Below are 18314 nucleotides of genomic sequence, written 5' to 3'. Positions count from 1 at the left end.
AACAGTGAAGCGGGAAGAAACCCTTTCTGATAACCGTCCTGTGTTCTCAGATCCAGGCATGGACTGCTTAATAGAGGACAGCTTATCACCAGAACTCCCTAACAGTTATAACTTTGATATAAATGCAGTTGACCAGACAGAGTTTTCAAGCCCATACAGTGGAAATCAGTTTGTCCTGACTGATAAAAATCTACCTGTTAAGTTCCTGAGTGATGTCAGCCAGGAACAAGTGTCCGCTGCTCAACATTTGGACTTTGAGAAGAAGCTTGACAAGTTACTGGGATGTGGGGAGGAGCTTCACAAAGAGAGACCTATCAGCCCTGACCTCTTTGAACGACCTGAGAATGTGGACTTTGTATCAAATCACCTCACGTTCCTAGACTCTGAGAAAGCAAAAAGGAAAAAGTGGGACTGGGCTTCCAGTAAAGCCCACATGCTCAGCCCTTTTCAAGACTTTCATTGTGAAAAAAAAGAGTTGCTTTTCTCTGTTATCGACCCAGTCATGCCTTTAAGAATAAGTTCTTCATTTGATGAACATGGGGGTTCTCCCATAGGGGAGCTTCCAGAAGGTATGGACGGACTCATATCCACTACACCTAGTAGCTCTCCATGCTCGATTAGCTCACTGTCCCAGGTAAGAGCAAGTCACCTGCAGCGAGGGACAGGTAGTGCCACCCATATCCTCAAGCCCCTAATGTCCCCTCCAACTCGGGATGAGATCCTCTGCACTCTACTGGACCTGGAGATGTCAGAGGCTACCTTTCAGGAGCCCTTCTGCAGCAACCCATCTGATGCACCTGAAAAACCAAAGTAAGAACAAAGCATAGATGGCAGACAAAAGCTCAGTTAGTACCAGTAGAGGGAGCACACAGAAATTATAACAAAATAAGATTGTTCACAAGGTTTGAAGGGTTGTTGTGTACAAAGTTTTAGGATTTCGAAATATGTCCTTTTTTGGTGAAATTGATTTAAAATTTATTTTGTTATGTAATCAACATCTGACAATTAACACCTCCCACATTTTCTCACACTACTTCACCCTTTGCTTGATGGTTGTTGCTACAAGCAATGGATTATAGCTGTAGTAAGCTCCTTGAAAGTATTGATGTTATTTTTCTTATTAAATTGCTTGTAGTGAAAGAATAAGATGTTGCTCCTTATCTTCAGTTAAGTGTGACTTGCAGTTGGCTTTATTTCACTTTATCCAATCATGTTAGAAACTTGTTACCAGGGTAACCTCCTTGTCAGGCATGCTTTTATTTTACCATTTAGTTTCCATTAATTTGTTTCCACTGTATTACAACAGCCTATTAATGACCATGTCTTTTGACTAGGGAGGTTGGTGGTCGTAAATTAATGGTGAGTACCAGGCTGGTGAAAGAACTTGAAGAGTTCAACGGGGAGCTGTCTTTGGAAGGCCTACATTTTTGGAAAACAGTCTTTTCTGCCATGACACACCCTGCCGCAACTGTTACATCATCTTCCCAGGTGCAGCTAGCAGGAAACTCGGAGGCAACCAAAAAGATAGCCTCAGCTGGTGACAAGAAAGTCATCCTCCTACCTTGCAGAAACCCACCAAGTCGAAAGCACTTGGAGTTGTGGCTGGAAGCCCAAAAACAGTACGAGAGGTTACATAATGTGAGAAAAGAAGAGAAAGGCCTCAGGCTTAATGTTGAGGTGAATCCAGAGGGAAGAGAATTGAAAAAAGTGCCATGTGAAGGCCTCTCAAACATCAAGGGACAAAAGGGGCACAACATGTCATTCGTTATATCTCCTATGAGAAACACAATCTCTCCATGTAAATCCACAGAGGTGAGTCCAATTTCAGATGGAGGCAGTGTGGATGTGAAAAGACCCAGTGAAAAGGATTATGATGATTTAGCTGTTCCCCTTGAGTCCCTGGAGCTGCCATCATGGCTGCAGCAGAAAATGATCACTGAAAACCACCCAGTGTCCCCCAGGTGCTGCCTTTTAAAAAAAAGAAAGAAAAACATTCGTCCCTTGTGTGTCACCAACAAAGAAGAAAATGAGACCAGTCCTTTACTCATTAACAGTACTCCAAATAGCAAACAGCAAAGAAACCGGGAAGAAATGGAGCCACTGTGCAGTACACCCATATCTGAGGGTAAGGAACTGACCAACGTAAAATTTGTTTTCTTCCCCCAAAAGATTTAATTTATGGCATCTTTTCATTGAACTGAATCATTTCTTTTTGTGTGATTGTGCTGTTACAAAAGATCCTGCTTGTCGGCGACTGCAACAGAGAAGAAGCCAGACTGACCCACTGAAAAGGGTGCTACTGACCACACAGATGAAGGTCAGAGTCAACATTAAGTCAGCCCCAAAAAATCTGGGACATAATGCTGCTGCCACTGTATATGCTACCTTTTAATGTCAACCACCTTATTAATAAAGTGTGCTCTGCCACTCATCACATTTTCAAGATTATTTGACAAGTCAAAATTAAAGATTGTTGAGACTGAACTGGGAGCAGAGGGACTCCTCATAGATTTTCTTCACTCCATATATATAAAAAATCTCTCCCTCGCGGGCGGTGCCTCCTTCCTTCAGGCTCGGGTCCTCTACCAGAGGCCTGGGGGTCTGAGGGTTCTACGCAGGATCTTAGCTGTTCCTAGGACTGCGCTCTTCTGGACATAGATCTCTGATGTGGTTCCTGGTATCTGTTGGAGCCATCCGCTCAGGTTGGGTGTCACTGCCCCCAGTGTCCCAATCACTACTGAGACCACTGTTGCCTTCATGCCCCACATTCTCTCCATCTCGTCCGTCAGCCCTTGGTACTTCTCGTGTTCCTTCTTCCTGATGCTATCACTTGGGATTGCTACATCTATCACCACCACTGTCTTCTGGTGTTTATCCACCACCAGGCTGGTTGGCCACCAACATCTTGTCAGTCTGGATCTGGAAGTCCCACAGGATCTTGGCCTGCTTGTTCTCCAGCACTTTCGGGGGTGTCTCCCACCTGGACCCTGGGACCGCCAGTCCATACTTGGTGCAGATGTTCCTGTACACTATGCCAGCCACCTGGTTATGCTGCTCCATGTATGCCTTGCTTAGGCATATATATATATATATATATATATATATATATATATATATATATATATATATATATATATATATATATATATATATATATATATATATATATATATATTATATATGCCTTGCCTGTCATATATTCATATATCTAAGACTCAGCAGAGCAGAAAGCATCATTAAACACAGAGCACATTTTGTCCAACAGCTTTTCTTCCTGCCACAATCAGACCGATAGCAACACAAAATGCTGAAAATGTACAATAATCACACACACCCAGTGCAATATTACAGCAGCTACAAACAACATGTTTACAATTGTGGAAATCACTTTTACATTAGCAGTGCTATTTTTTTCTTTTCTTAGTTTATTTATACTTGTGTATATATGTCTTCTTCCCTTTATACACTGCCTGTAAGGGAGCTTTGCATAAGAATTGTGCTTGAAGAATGTGAATGGCTTTTCCTATCCCTAATCCTAAAAATCATGACGTGTGTTTTTCAGACTTTCAGCCAGTGCTATTAATAAGATCACTATACCATAAGGCACACACTTTGTGATTATGTGTCATCTACATAAACTTATTTCTATTTATTTAATGAGCCTGTTTTGTTTTTGTTGTCTGTATTTTGTACAGAATCAATTTGCTGCTTTGAATTTGCCAAAGAAAGACAATTCCCAAATTGAAGGACCAAGCATATCTAATACATATGGCTTCAAAATCAGTATGCGAAACCTGCAGGATGCCAAAGCATTACATGAGGTGAGCTGCACAAACATCATTTATAGTACAGTACATTTATTCGAAAATTCAATTCACCTTTATTTATATAGCATCTGTTACATTCAAGATTGTCTTTAGGCACTTTATAGAAATGGGTGTGGCAGAACAGTTCAGAAAGGTTCTATTAAAAACAATAGAATTTTAAAATGAAATGCAGTATCAAAATATTGATTATTGACAAGCTGCGTCTGGAAAACTTTTTAATTTAATTCTTTGCCAATATTTAAGAAATGTTACCGTAAATTTATGTTTTTCAAATTAGATTGAAACTGTCCCATCTTTACAAATGATATTAAAACATGTCTGAATGGGGTTCTAGCAATAACTATACCCACAATTTATGGGAGAATTTTAAATGTTGTGTTGCTGAGAATTAGGTCCATGTCTAATCATCTTTAGGTGACCTTTTGAACACAGCATTGTACATAATGTGTTCTCCTCAGGTCCAGCACCTAACACTGATGGGCATGGAACTCCATGCCAGGACCCGACGTGACCTCGAGCCAGACCCAGAGTTTGATCCCATATGTGCCTTATTCTACTGCATCAGCTCCGATGCGTCCCTGCCAGACACTATTGGTACCCAACTGACAGGCGCCATCGTGATAAACGGAGACCACCAGGGTCATGATCGAGGTGAACACTTTTTTGATCATTGTTCTGTGGGTTCTGTATATGATCAATGCGATCACACTGATCATATCATGCCCTCAGCAGGTCCACGAAGGGCTGCACCCCTGCTGGTCCGGTCAGGTGTCTCTGGATTGCAAGTGACATACGTCACTAATGAGAAGGAGCTGTTTCAGGAGTTGGTCACCATCATGAGGAGGTGTGTATCTGAAATCAGGACATTGCAAGCAAATAATGCTAAAAACAGATTACAATATGTTCCCAAAACTGTGAACTGACTGAAACTCTTTATGTTAGCATTTCATATCAAGTTCAGTATTCCTTTTCACAAGTCAAGCTGGTAGAATAGTCGTTTTAAAGTACAGAAAAAATGTTTCACTGTCTCAGGTTTGATCCAGACATCCTTGTGGGGTATGAGGTGCAGATGCGTTCATGGGGCTACCTCGTCCAGCGAGCTGCAGTCCTGGGAGTCGGCCTATGCCAGCAGCTGTCACGAGTGCCAGGTATCACTATCTGTACCCAGAAGAATATAAGTATGCCCAGTATGCTTTAAATCTGCATATGTACAATAATGGCAGCTCTTCCGCAATTGGCTGTCTGCGTATTCTCAGGTGACAACTCAGAGAACCGCTTTGCTGCAGACCAAGATGAGTACGGTGCTGACACCATGACAGAGATCCACATTGTTGGACGCATCACTCTCAATCTTTGGAGGGTGATGAAGACCGAGGCAAGTTTTCTGGTGCAAAATCCACACTCTCCGACAATAGCAAGCATAAATCTGTTTATCTTTAAGGCGATTTTAAGACAATACATGAAACCCAATGAAGCCTAAAGTGTTTTGGCCGTGGTAGAACTTAAATGAAATGGTCTAAATATTCTTCCAATGTTTTTCCTCCAGGTGACATTGAACAACTATAATTTTGAGAACGTGGCTTTCCATGTGCTTCACCAACGTTTCCCCTTGTACAGCCAACGCACTCTGTCAGACTGGTTCGATCACAACAGCGACCTCTTCAGGTTTGGCCTAGTAAACACGTCAAGTTTTGATCAACACCAACAACAATTTCACATTGGTTTTAGTTTGCAAAAAATCATGATGTCTTTCATGTTGATTTTTTTATTTGACAGTAAAAGTGATAAATGAATGTCGTAGACTCCCTTCAAAATTGAATTGTACTGTTATAGTTAGTAAAGCATTTCAATACTGTTTTTCTATAATTTTAACTTTGAGAAATGTGATGTACTTACAGAACATACTACTAATTCTTTACTTACTGTAGACCGAAAGGCTGAAACTGTTTAATTTTCATTATGTTTGTGTATGCGTCAGATGGAAAATGGTGGATTGCTATATAAGCCGTGTGCAAGGCATCATGCAGCTTCTTCAGGAGCAGGACATCATTGGCAGAACCAGCGAGCTAGCCAGAGTGTTTGGAATACAGTTTTTTCATGTTCTCACACGCGGGTCACAGGTACTAGTACTGCTTTCATATAAAGCAATTTAAAAAATTTTTTTTTTTTTTTACAATACTATCAAAAGAAATGGACCAATGATATCAAACCTTCATGACTTGAATTCTGTGTGGATACAAAAATTAAGTGGTTATCCCAACATTCTTTCTGAGAGCTACTGCTTTCAATTACACTGGGGATGATAAAAACTCTGTGTTTAGTTTATTCTTTATTCTTCACAGTACCGGGTTGAATCCATGATGCTTCGTGTTGCCAAGCCATTAAACTACATCCCTGTTACTCCCAGTGTCCAGCAGCGTGCCCATCAGAGGGCACCACAGTGTCTTCCTCTGGTAATGGAACCAGAGTCCCGCTTTTACAGTAACTCTGTGGTCGTGCTGGATTTTCAGTCTCTTTATCCTTCAATCATCATTGCATACAACTACTGTTTCTCTACCTGCCTTGGCCATGTGGACAGCTTGGGAACGTAAGAACACACACCTCAAGCTCTCTCAGGTTGCATTCCTGCCTTTATTAGATAGTGTAATAAGCACTGTCTAATGATACTTTCCAATGAAATTGGATTTTTTTTTACTTAATTCAATTATTTAAAAATACATGAAATTGTACTTATTATATGAGTATTATTGTGCATATTGTTAGTGTGTGTATTGTGCAAAAAAAGGCAATATCAGTTCTGCAGTTATCAATCAATGCTTGAAATCATATGCCATATGTAAATATATACCGCCTGAAATAACCGGTATTTCTGCTGCAGAAAAAACATAGCTGTTCAGTTTTTGAGCACACTGTGCATATATGTCTTCTAATGACAATTAATAGAATAGAATCATGGAAATTATGACAATTCACATTTATGCTTGCCTGTGCTAGAGAGAATTACCATTCACACGAATGTCTCTGTTATAGCCCCGATGAGTTTAAATTTGGCTGCACCTCACTCCGTGTTCCGCATGATCTCCTCTACCAACTCCGCAATGACATCACTGTTTCACCCAACGGCATCGCCTTTGTCAAGGTTAACCCCTTCTACTATGACATAGCCAAACACCTTTGACAGCAAATTTTTTTTAATCAAAAACAGACACATTACTGATTAAAATAACATCAATGTTGACCTACTCTGTATTTTAAATGTGGCAAGATTATTTTGTAATGAATAATTAGTTTTAACAATATAATTGATTAATTCTGAATCCTTTATTTGTCTACAGGCATCTGTACGCAAAGGGATTCTGCCCAGCATGCTGGAGGAGATACTGAACACGCGCATCATGGTAAAGCAGTCAATGAAGATGTACAAACAGGACAAGACCTTGATGAGGCTGCTTGATGCCCGACAGCTCGGACTCAAGCTAATTGCCAATGTTACCTTTGGCTACACAGCAGCCAATTATTCTGGGCGCATGCCTAGTGTGGAGGTGAGCTTCTTTCAAAGGCTGACCAACTAAACTGTAAATGGCTTGAAACAGTCATTTCTGTAGAACCATAGTACTACACAGTCCAACATTACTTTATTTAACCTTTTGTTGTTTTCCAGGTTGGAGACAGCATTGTACACAAAGCCAGGGAGACACTGGAGAGAGCCATCAAACTGGTCAATGACACAACGAAATGGGGCGCACGTGTTGTGTATGGAGACACAGACAGGTGAAAAATAAAATATTTCCTGCTGCTCTGTGATTACAGTTCGTAATGCCTTAAAGCTGCCAAGAACTCACAGCTTATGTCTATGATGCTGTAGCTTCTACTGACAACTTCATGACTTACCGGTAATTGTTCTAACTATAACTTAAAGACCCTGTTTGGTTTCAGTGACAGTCCTTTACCTTACACTTTTGCGTTCCCTCACAATAGTTTTATGTTCCCTCACGATACCTCCATGTATCAAACCAATGAAGACATACACATTACTTACTGATGCAGCCTCCATCATGGATAACCTGGACTACATTTAGTTTTACTTTAACCTGGAGCTCACACATAGTAAGATACTGGAGATTTTGTCTTTTTTTGAAAGAGAAACGGTCAGTTTTGGCTGAGGTATTATACGCTAGAATCTCCCTTTTATAACCTGTGGATATGCTATGATTTCAGCATCAGATCATTAGAAAATGGAATTAAATGAATGAAAAGTTGAAAATTTCGAGAGAGACAGGGGCCGGGGATGTATAGAACAAGAATCTGGAGGACCGTGCAGACAACAATTTGATTTATTATTTTACTAATTTTTTAAATGTGCCACTGCAGAAATGAATGACATTCTGAGCGAGAGACTGGTTTTGATCCGATAATTTAGTTTTATCATTTTGTATTCTTAATTAAAAAGTATCATAAAACAACAAAGTAATGTCGTCTGTATGCATTTCCACAAATGAAAATATGAACAAAAAGCAACTTATTACCTATATTATTGAGTTCATGATGAGCTGCACATGAAGCCACTCACTTGCTTTGTCGTGTTTAGTGATGTAGGCAGGCACTTGAGTTTAAAGCGTAGATGGCATGATCGCTGTATAACACAGTAGCAAGCCTCTAGAGTCTCTGCATCTTCTAGTGCATCATACCTCTGCTGAAACAGCCGAAAAATGCTTCAGAGTCCTTGTGCTTATAATTACATTGTGTCTCTCAGAAAAAGTCTCAAGTCAGGTTAGCCCCAGGTCAGCCCCAGGTTAACCAGGACTGTGTCAGTGTAATGTGTACATCTCCATATGATTGAAATATGGAAGCCTGTATAGTGAGGGAATGTAAAACTATTGTGAGGGAAGGCAAAAATTATTGTATGAAAATGCAAAAGTGGGATCTAAAAATATTTACCAACCTGACTCATCCTGGGATCCTTAATGAGTTCATTACAGCGCAGTGCTCAAAGAGTCCAAATAGATTTGGACTCTTTGGACACCTCAAGCTGCCACAGAGTTTTTGACCACAACCTAAAAATCTATTTTGGTACCAAATAAATTTTAAGTAGCTTTACATTAAGCTATAATTTATAATTCTAAAACTGTTACTACAGACTTCTTAGCATGAGCCTATATTAACTCTTGAAAAGTGTTTGTCAATTGGGGGTATGATATGTGCATGTTTTATATGTTGATAAGGTGTCAACATTATCTCCATGTCCTGCAGCATGTTTGTTCTGCTGAAAGGTGCCACCAAAGAACAAGCATTTAAGATTGGGCTGGAGATTGCTGAGGCTGTAACAGCAACCAACCCAAAACCAGTTAAGCTCAAGTTTGAGAAGGTAAACACACACATAGCTTATGTACACATATAACTAATATACTGGTTCAGATATGATTATGAAGAAAAAATATGGACCATCAGATCTTGTGTTTGTACTTGCGTGCATGTGTGTGTCGAGCTGAAAATGACTCAAAAGCTCGGTAATAACTATCTGGGCCGACTTGGCCTTTGTAAATGAGTTTTCCTCTAAGCTTGGGTGAATTTATAGTTAAAAATTCAGCAACAAACTGTCTATTTTTCTGTGCCATCTATCCTGATCCATGTTTGGCTCTACCCGTTGTCCTTGGGCTTGACTTTGTTTTCCTTATGGGATTCCGCTTTGATATCTCCAGAAGTGTCTATTTTGAACTCTAATACACTGAGTAGACTGGATGTGGCAATCTAGTCCAGAAAAAAATGCAAATTGGAAGATAATAAAGATGTCTGTAGAGAAAAATGATCTTGTCTCACATCATCTTGAGGAAATGTTAGCAGATTGAACCATCACTCCTTTCAACTTTCCATACGCTGATTCAGTCATTAATTTCCAGAAATAAAAACCCAAATTCACTATTTTGTATTGGAATCAACTGTCATGAGACAGTTTATTCCAACTGAGATTTTGGAATCCCTGGTTGGATCTTCTGTTTTACCATCATTGATTTAATCAGTGGTTACCAATGGGTGACAGAAGGAAAAACTGCTTTCATATGTCCATTTGGGCTGTTCCAGTTTGAAGTGATCCCTTTTAGGACCTGCTGTATTCCAGAGACTAATAGATCTGGTTGTGACAGACCTCCAAGGTAAAATCTGTATGGTGTTTTGGATGATATTATCCTCATTTGAAGAACATCACTATGATCTGCAAGTGGTCCTAGGCATGCTGTAGGAGCAGGCCTGCCCATCCACTTGAAAGAAAAGAATATCTCAAATTTGTTTGTCATGTGGTCCCAGTTAAAGGGGTGTGGGTGTGTATATTGATGCTAGTGATGTTGGATCAGGGGCCCTCTTGGCTCAAACAACAGGGCTGGGCAGTGAAAATGTGGTTGCTTTTGCCAGCTGGACTCTGAGCCCACCAGAAAGAAACTATTCAGCCATAGAACAAGAGTGTTGAAATTCTTTTTAAATCAAACGAGGACGTCTAGACTGCTCAGCAGGCTTATGCAGAGATTCTGAAGTTGTATGAATCCCTACGTACCTCCAGAGAACAACATACCAATTCTACCAGGAGAATCAACATCTTGGAGGACTAAGGATTTAGCAGTTTCCTCATAAAACTCTTCCTGATTGCTTGCTTCACCCCCTCAATGACCATCCCCTAGCAAGTCATCTTGGGGTGTACAAAAACTTCCAAGAGACTGCAAATATGAGTCTTGATGTGAGGAATTATGCCCAGTGCTGGCAAATATGTCAAGTGCCGATAACACCCTGGAAAATTACAACAGACCGCAGCTGTTTGGCCCTGGGAAACGCACTTTATGGGAATCCAAGGTAGTTTTCTCTGTCAACTGGACTGTGTTTCTTCTCTTTGAAGACGTTTCGCCTTCTATCCAGAAGGCTTCTTCAGTTCTGAACTCGCTGGGGACCGAGCTTGAAAATATAGCCATTGGCAAATGGTCCACAGGGGATATATTTTCAAGCTCGGTCCCCAGCAAGTTCAAAACTGAAGAAGCCTTCTGGATAGAAGGCGAAACGTCTTCAAAGAGAAGAAACACAGTCCAGTTGACAGAGGAAACTACCTTGGATAACGAATCAGAATCAGAATCAGAAGAAGGTTTATTGCCATTGTTCATGTAATACACAGTATTACACAAACTAGGAATTTGTCGTGGTGTGCCGCTGCGACATTCAACATAACATTAGACATCAACACCACACTAGAATAAGATAAATAAAATAAAATAAGACTTATATACAGTATTTACATAAATAGTGAGTGGTGAGAAATAGTGCAGGTCCATGAGGAGTAGTGTATTGTTTATGAGTCCGACTGGCTGCTGTACATGGTGCTTAAGTGATAAGTCACTTGGTGTTCAGCAGCCTGATGGCAGAGGGGAAGAAGCTGTTAGTGTAGCGGGAGGTTCTGGTCCGAATGGACCGTAGTCTCCTGCCTGAGGGGAGGGGGGAAAACAGTCCGTGACCAGGGTGGGAAGGGTCGGCCGTGATCCGACCTGCACACCTCCGGGTCCTGGAGATATACAGGTCCTGGATGGATGGGAGCCTGCAGCCGATCACCTTCTCGGCAGCGCGCACGACACGCTGCAGCCTCAGTCTGTCCCTGACAGTGGCACCAGCAAACCACACGGTGATGGAGGAGGTGAGGATGGACTCGATGATGGCCGTATAAAACTGCGCCAACATCCTGGGAGGCAGATTGAGCTTCCTCAGCTTCCGTAGGAAGAACATCCTTTGCTGGGCCTTCTTGATGAGGGAGCTGATGGTTGGCTCCCACTTAAGGTCCCGGGTGATGGTGGTGCCCAGGAAGCGGAAGGAGTCCGTGATGGTGACGGGGGAGTCCATAAGGGCAAGGGGGGGCAAAGGGGCTGTAACTTTCCTGAAGTCCACAATCATCTCCACTGTCTTCTGAGCGTTCAGCTGCAGGTTGTTGTGTCCGCACCAGGACACCAGACGAGCCACCTCCCTCCTGTAGGCAGTCTCGTCTCCATTGGAGATGAGACCGATGAGGGTGGTGTCATCCGCAAACTTGATCAGTTTGACAGACTGGTGGCTTGAGGTGCAGCAGTTTGTGTACAGGGAGAAGAGGAGGGGGGAAAGTACACAGCCCTGGGGTGATCCGGTGCTGATGGTGACGGAGTCGGAGACAGTCTTCCCCAGCCGCACGTACTGCCTCCGATCCGTCAGGAAGTGGGTGATCCACCTGCAGAGGGAGTCAGGCACACTAAGCTGGGACAGCTTGTCCTGTAGCAGAGCGGGGCGGATGGTGTTGAACGCAGAGCTGAAGTCCACGAACAGGATCCTCGCGTAGGTTCCCGGGGAGTCCAGATGCTGCAGGATGGAGTGAAGGGCCAGGTTGACCGCGTCGTCCACAGATCTGTTGGCTCTGTAGGCGAACTGCAGTGGATCCAGGAGGGGGGTGGTGATGGACTTGAGGTGTGGCAGGATCAGGCGCTCTAAGGACTTCATGACTACAGAGGTGAGCGCCACAGGTCTGTAGTCGTTAAGCCCAGTGATCCGTGGCTTCTTGGGGACAGGGACGATGGTTGAGGTTTTGAGGCAGGCTGGCACCTGGCACGACTCCAGGGAGGAGTTGAAGATGTCTGTGAAGACAGGAGTCAGCTCCTCTGCGCAGTGCCTCAGGGTGGAGGGAGACACGCCGTCCGGGCCAGGGGCCTTGCGCAGGTTCAGCCTGGCGAACTGCCTGCGCACATCCTGCTCACTGATGGTGAATGAAGGGGGGGAGGAGGGGGGAACTGGTGGTAAGTGATGGGGGGGGGGACTGATGGTGAGTGGAGGGGGGGAGGAGGAGGGGACTGCCTTTGATGGAGTAAGGTCCATGGGGGCAGTGGCACTGGGGGGAGGGGAGGTGTTGGGCATGGCTGACGAGGTGTCAAAGCGGGCATAGTGGAGGGACAGGCTCTGACAAAGGGCTTTGTCGTCCTGACCCTTTGAAGCCTGAGGTGAAGACCTGGATGATTGAGAATCTACACAGAAACTTTATGGGAACTTTCCTAGAACTATTGCTGGCAATAACTCTTGGTCTTTCTCAACTGCTACTCATGCTAGGTGTAGTTGCTTCCTCTCCCTCAGGCCACTGAAGGGCTCACCAAAGAAATTCTCACTCACTTGGTAGTGCCAGAATATATTTTAGTGGTTCCCAAATTATATTCTCAATTCATGAAGGTGTTTGTAAGAACTGGAACTGGAAAAAAAAAATCTCACAGAAAGGATTAACAAAGTCATGATGTTTTCCTATGTGGATAATAAAAATAAAAACTGGGTTAAACATTTGCCATAGTTTAATTTTGCACTCAACACTGCTGTCCGTGAGTCAGTTGTCAACAGCTGAGCTTAATGTTGCCTGGACACTGAGGGGACCGATATATTCTGCGCTCAAATGGATGGACTAGTAAATCTACAGAAATTGGTGGGGAAAAAACCCACAAAGAGCCAACACCCAACAGCAAATAAATGATGACTTCTTGGAGAGAAAAAACATTCATGGAACACAGAATGAAAACAGAGTGTAGGTACAAACTCACTCCTATTCCAATGTGGACAAATTATTCTGTCAAACGTGCTCCTTGCTGTAGAGGTCCCTACAGAGTAGTGCAGAAATAAAGCCCTCTCATCAGCCGTACGTAAAGAGGACAAGCAGTGTGAGGTGTGCAGGGTGCATTCTAAAGATATCATTGCACCACCACAACTCTACAATCACTTTGAATGTCACTGTAAAGTGTACAGCATGAGGAAGCTGTATAAGGCAGGAAAGAAAGACCGCCATCACCTAGCCAAAGTTTTAGCCCCAATAAACACGGTACAATATGAAACTTTTTAACTTTTTTTGTGATTCACATTTTTTCCAGAATCATGCAGCCCTATTCTCCAATGTTGTGCAACTGAATCACTGCTATGCTGAAGCGGCAGGATGGGAGAAGCAACAGTGCCATTGCATCGTGAAGATAATTAATGCAGACTATATTGATGATGATTGATGAAGATTTACGTAAAACTTTGAAGAAAAACTGAGATATCATGGTTGCCTGTTCAGGCATTTCTCGGGGAAGGGCTAAAAATGCCTTGCTCAGTAGCCATTATTTTAATTGCTGTCATTGTTACCATGGAAATCTGTGGCGACCTGGCCTTTGCAGGGATTTTTTGAAATTTTGGACACTCAATTGGTCACAGCATGTGTATTTTCACCAGGTCTATCTGCCCTGCGTGCTGCAGACAAAGAAGCGCTATGTAGGCTACATGTATGAGAGCCTTGACCAGAAGGAGCCTGTGTTTGATGCCAAAGGAATTGAGACAGTCCGTCGTGACAGCTGCCCTGCTGTTTCCAAGGTACCTTCCAAACCATCCCTTCCGTCACGTCTTGACTCGCTCTCCACCAAACACAAAAACAAAACACAATTCACACAAACAACAAAAGCTGCACAGCCTCGGAACTGATCGAGCATAAAACAAATCCTACAAGGAGAGTACAGTGATTACACAGATGAGTAAAACTGGAAAAGCTAGAAAAATATATTCGATTGAGTCATTGCATTTTGTCATAGTTTGCACTTTTTCATCTGCCATTCCTTTCTCCACAGATTTTGGAGCGTTCCATTAAGCTGCTGTTTGAGACACGGGACATTAGCCAGGTGAAGCAGTATGTGCAACGTCAGTGTATCAAGGTTCTGGATGGTCGGGCCAGCATGCAGGACCTGACCTTTGCAAAAGAGTATCGGGGCAGCAGTTCATACCGACCCGGAGCATGCGTACCAGCTCTGGAGCTAACCAGGTGCGTGTTGTGTGTTTGTGTGTAGGGAGCCTTCCCTCCTTCCCCACACTCAGTGCTTATTGTTTAGCTGCAGCTACTCTTCCTCCAACTGTTGCTAGGCAACACAACTATTAATGCTTCAGTGGAGAAAATTTCAGATGAATGCAGACATCATTCATAAACACAGCTAGACTTAAAGTCCTTATTTTTATAGTAATGTGTATTACACAATCAGCACGTGGACAGACTATCCAGTTGTGCTGATGTAGTGTTAGAGTTGAAGCAGAGCAACTTGGCAAAACCCTGCATGAATCAACAAAAGACACAGACACACGGGTGACCTTGCAAGGCAGAATGAGTCGCAGTTCTCTCTAGAACACCCTCTGCTGTTCTGCTGCAAACCTCCTCCGTTTATTCACATCAGCTTGTTATCACTTTGTGGTATTTCATCCACTCCCTAGATGCTATCAAGTGTATTAAATCAAGAAAAGTGAAAAACACTCTTTTCCTCCTCCATCTGCTTAGGTGCTAAACATACCAATGCATTTAAGCGATTATAATATAATAATATTCTCACAGTAGCTAAAGTGTGGCTCATGGAATGTTATAAATGTTAAAAAAAAAAAATTAAAATGCCTTTTTATCTCTAAAATTCAAAGATATCGACTGTAACCAAATTATATTTCTGAAAACATTTAAAGAGCACAAAACTACTTAAAGCTGGTCCTCAGCTCGGTTTTTCTTCAGGGTATGAAATGCATTACATTGATGTTTTTTGATCTTAGGCGTATGATGGCACACGACCGACGCTCTGAGCCACGCGTGGGTGAGCGGGTGCCCTATGTTATTGTGTGTGGGACACCCGGCGTGGCGCTCATTCAGCTGGTGAGGCAGCCTGTGGAAGTACTACAGGACGCCACCCTCCGCCTCAACACTACTTACTACCTCACCAAGCAGATCCTGCCACCACTGGGACGGATGTTCCAGTTGATTGGAGTAGACGTGTTCAGCTGGTACAAAGAGCTGCCAAAGGTGAGATGTAGAGTTCTTTTTCCATATGTATAAAATGATCAACCTATTATTTGAAACCTTTAAGAACTAAAGACAGAATGAATCAGTCATCTCTGACGGAATATGTCTGCTACCTGCTGGTGGAGCTGATGAATGACCATAAACACATGGTAAAGTGTCACAGTACCCAGGGTTTGCACCATCTTTGAAGTAAAATAATGCAAGTTTAATAATGTTTCACTTGATAACCTTTCGTAGGCACACGGTCATGTTTTTGCACAGTCCAGGCATTACCTGTTTATTTTATTCACCTTTATTAAAGCTTTTATACAAAGTAATGTGCTGCAGATTTATTAGCAAGCAGAGAAATAGGGTCATATATTTACCCTTTCACAGTTCAGAATTTGCTTTAAGATTTAAGAATTTTTGCTACAACTTTTTTACGTAATCTATGCTTTTCTAGCAATCATAACAAATACTGGTAGTTGAGTCACCCGTACCTTACATAGAAGTCAGAGCATATTTTTGTTGCTCACACAGATCCAGAAGGTATCGTGTTCCTCTGTGGCTTATTGGGAGGAGGGGAGGAGGAAAGGAACTATCTCCCAATACTTCACAACACTGCACTGCCCTGCCTGTGATGAGCTGACCCAGCTAGGTGTCTGTTCTCACTGCAGAGCAGAACCCCAAAGAGTGGCTGTCACTCTTCATCAGGAAATGCGACAGTGGGAAAGCCAGCAGGAGCTGATACTGCAGGTGAAAAGGAGAGGAGATGGCGTGGTCTGTAGCAAAGCCTCAGACATGTTTCATCCGTGATGATATTACATTATTTAATTATTGAAGTAGAATGGTTCTATTCAGACTATAAGTTTGCCGAAAAAACTATATTATTATTACCGGTACATTGATTACAAGATTACAAATATTGAAAAATCACTATTAACTCCAACAACTCCACAGGAAAATCAATGCATTCTTTGAGCTAATGAAATCAAATTGAGTCCCACCTCACCATGGGTGAGCGTCATTCCCTAATCACTTATTAAGCTTTTCTGAACATTTACTTTAATGTTGCTGCTACCCCTGAGATCGTAGACCATGTTTGCACCTTGTCATTTGACCACAGTATAGATCTATGTCTAGTCAGCATTGGTTCAGTCACCAGTGTAATAAAACCCAGGGGTTGCAGGGGTATTACAAATTGCATGTGAGTCTTTTGAATGAGTCTCTCTAGTGATCCATCCATGGCTCCTTGACCAGTCAGTGGCATACAGTCACATTTTCTGCTCTAATCGTCTTGCTTGCTTGGAACTGAGTAGTTTATAACAAGTACCTGATACCAGGAACTATCACTCAATGTATAACCTAAAATAGGAGTTGAGTTGAGAAGGTGCTCCTCGACATTGTTCAGGCAAAACTTTAGAAAAACCTCCAAGGTAGTTTTCTCTGTCAACTGGACTGGGTTTCTTCTCTTGAAAACGTTTCGCCTTCTATCCAGAAGGCTTCTTCAGTTCTGAAATCGCTGGGGAGAGAGCTTGAAAATATATAGCCCCTGTGGACCATTTGCATGCTAATACAATGACCTGGATGATTGAGAATCTACACAGACATTTAGAAAAACAGATTTTCAGTTATTTCAGAGTGAAATATGATGATGTTTTCTGTGTTCAGATCTGTAGGAACTGCAGTGGTAGCGCAGAGCGGTTGGTTCCTTGTGTGTCTCTGGACTGTCCTGTTCTGTACAAGTTGTCTCGAGTCAGCAGACAACTCTCCAAGGCCCCCTACCTTCGGCAGCTGCTGGAGCAGTTCTGATTGACCTCTGAAATGAGGTGCTCTGAGCAGATTCGATGTCCCCCCTCCCCCCCGGCCAGTGTTTGATTGTTGTCTTAAGAGTGCTTCAATAGAACTGTTCATTTTCATGTAATTGTAACTGAGTATCTGTGTCGACTTGTGGGCTCGTTTTTGGCAACTTTTTAGTCACAGATAGAGCTCTATTCATGTGCTATTTCAGGTTAAAATAAGATTTTTGGAAACTTCCTTTTTAAATTTCAAAATAAAATGTAAATACATTTAAACCCCAAACTGATTTTGTTCGAATTTTTATATTGACTGACATCTTGTAAATACTTCCTGTATACCTCCATCTCATTTTGTGATTTAGACATTGATTGTATTGATGTCAGTCATTTCATTCTGGATGTACATTGTGAGCACTCCGCTTCATTTGTTTTTAAATGCAAAAGTAATCTGGGACTGTTGCAATACTTGTACTTTGATCATTTATGTCAAGAAATGTCTTGACATAATGTTCTTTTTTTGTGAATAATTTTGTTGCCAAGATTAACACAAAAAAAAACCACATCAAACATCCAGATTTCTGACATCTTTACAGCAAATAACAGAACATGTAAATTTGTATAAATGTAAAAAAAAAAAAAAAAAAAAAAAAAACTATTAATAATGAATGATCTGTTTTGTTTTTATTGGACATTGCTGTGGGTGGAATTTTGAGATTGCTGTAATAAAAAGGTCATGGTACTAACATATCACGCATGCTTGATTAAGGATAAAGATTTTTGATAAACATAAATTAATAAATTACAAGTCACAATACAAACACAAAATTCAACACATCTTTACAAATAAAATACATCAAAAATAACTTTTCAGATTCTCTCAATAATCAG

The 18314-nt window shown here is 41.9% G+C and overlaps 1 protein-coding gene across 1 annotated transcript in view; it reads left to right on the top strand.

The window, feature by feature from the left end:
* Positions 1 to 18165, top strand: part of rev3l (REV3 like, DNA directed polymerase zeta catalytic subunit) — a 48508-nt gene extending 30343 nt beyond the window's left edge. The window contains 20 exon segments of the mRNA XM_003977766.3: positions 2 to 810; positions 1335 to 2125; positions 2238 to 2317; positions 3696 to 3821; positions 4286 to 4478; positions 4560 to 4671; positions 4860 to 4975; positions 5084 to 5202; positions 5374 to 5492; positions 5806 to 5947; positions 6170 to 6414; positions 6858 to 6966; positions 7163 to 7369; positions 7489 to 7598; positions 9078 to 9192; positions 14058 to 14195; positions 14447 to 14637; positions 15402 to 15648; positions 16168 to 16383; positions 17299 to 18165. Coding sequence (XP_003977815.2) covers positions 2 to 810; positions 1335 to 2125; positions 2238 to 2317; positions 3696 to 3821; positions 4286 to 4478; positions 4560 to 4671; positions 4860 to 4975; positions 5084 to 5202; positions 5374 to 5492; positions 5806 to 5947; positions 6170 to 6414; positions 6858 to 6966; positions 7163 to 7369; positions 7489 to 7598; positions 9078 to 9192; positions 14058 to 14195; positions 14447 to 14637; positions 15402 to 15648; positions 16168 to 16383; positions 17299 to 17439 — 4326 coding nt within the window. The 3' untranslated portion in view covers positions 17440 to 18165.
* The last annotated feature ends 149 nt before the right edge of the window (positions 18166 to 18314 follow it).

This window comes from Takifugu rubripes, chromosome 16 (genome assembly GCF_901000725.2).
Source record: "Takifugu rubripes chromosome 16, fTakRub1.2, whole genome shotgun sequence".
In the NCBI taxonomy this organism is placed as follows: domain Eukaryota; kingdom Metazoa; phylum Chordata; class Actinopteri; order Tetraodontiformes; family Tetraodontidae; genus Takifugu; species Takifugu rubripes.
The sequence above is the reverse complement of the archived record's forward strand: the minus strand, read 5'-3'. Positions and strand labels throughout refer to the sequence as shown.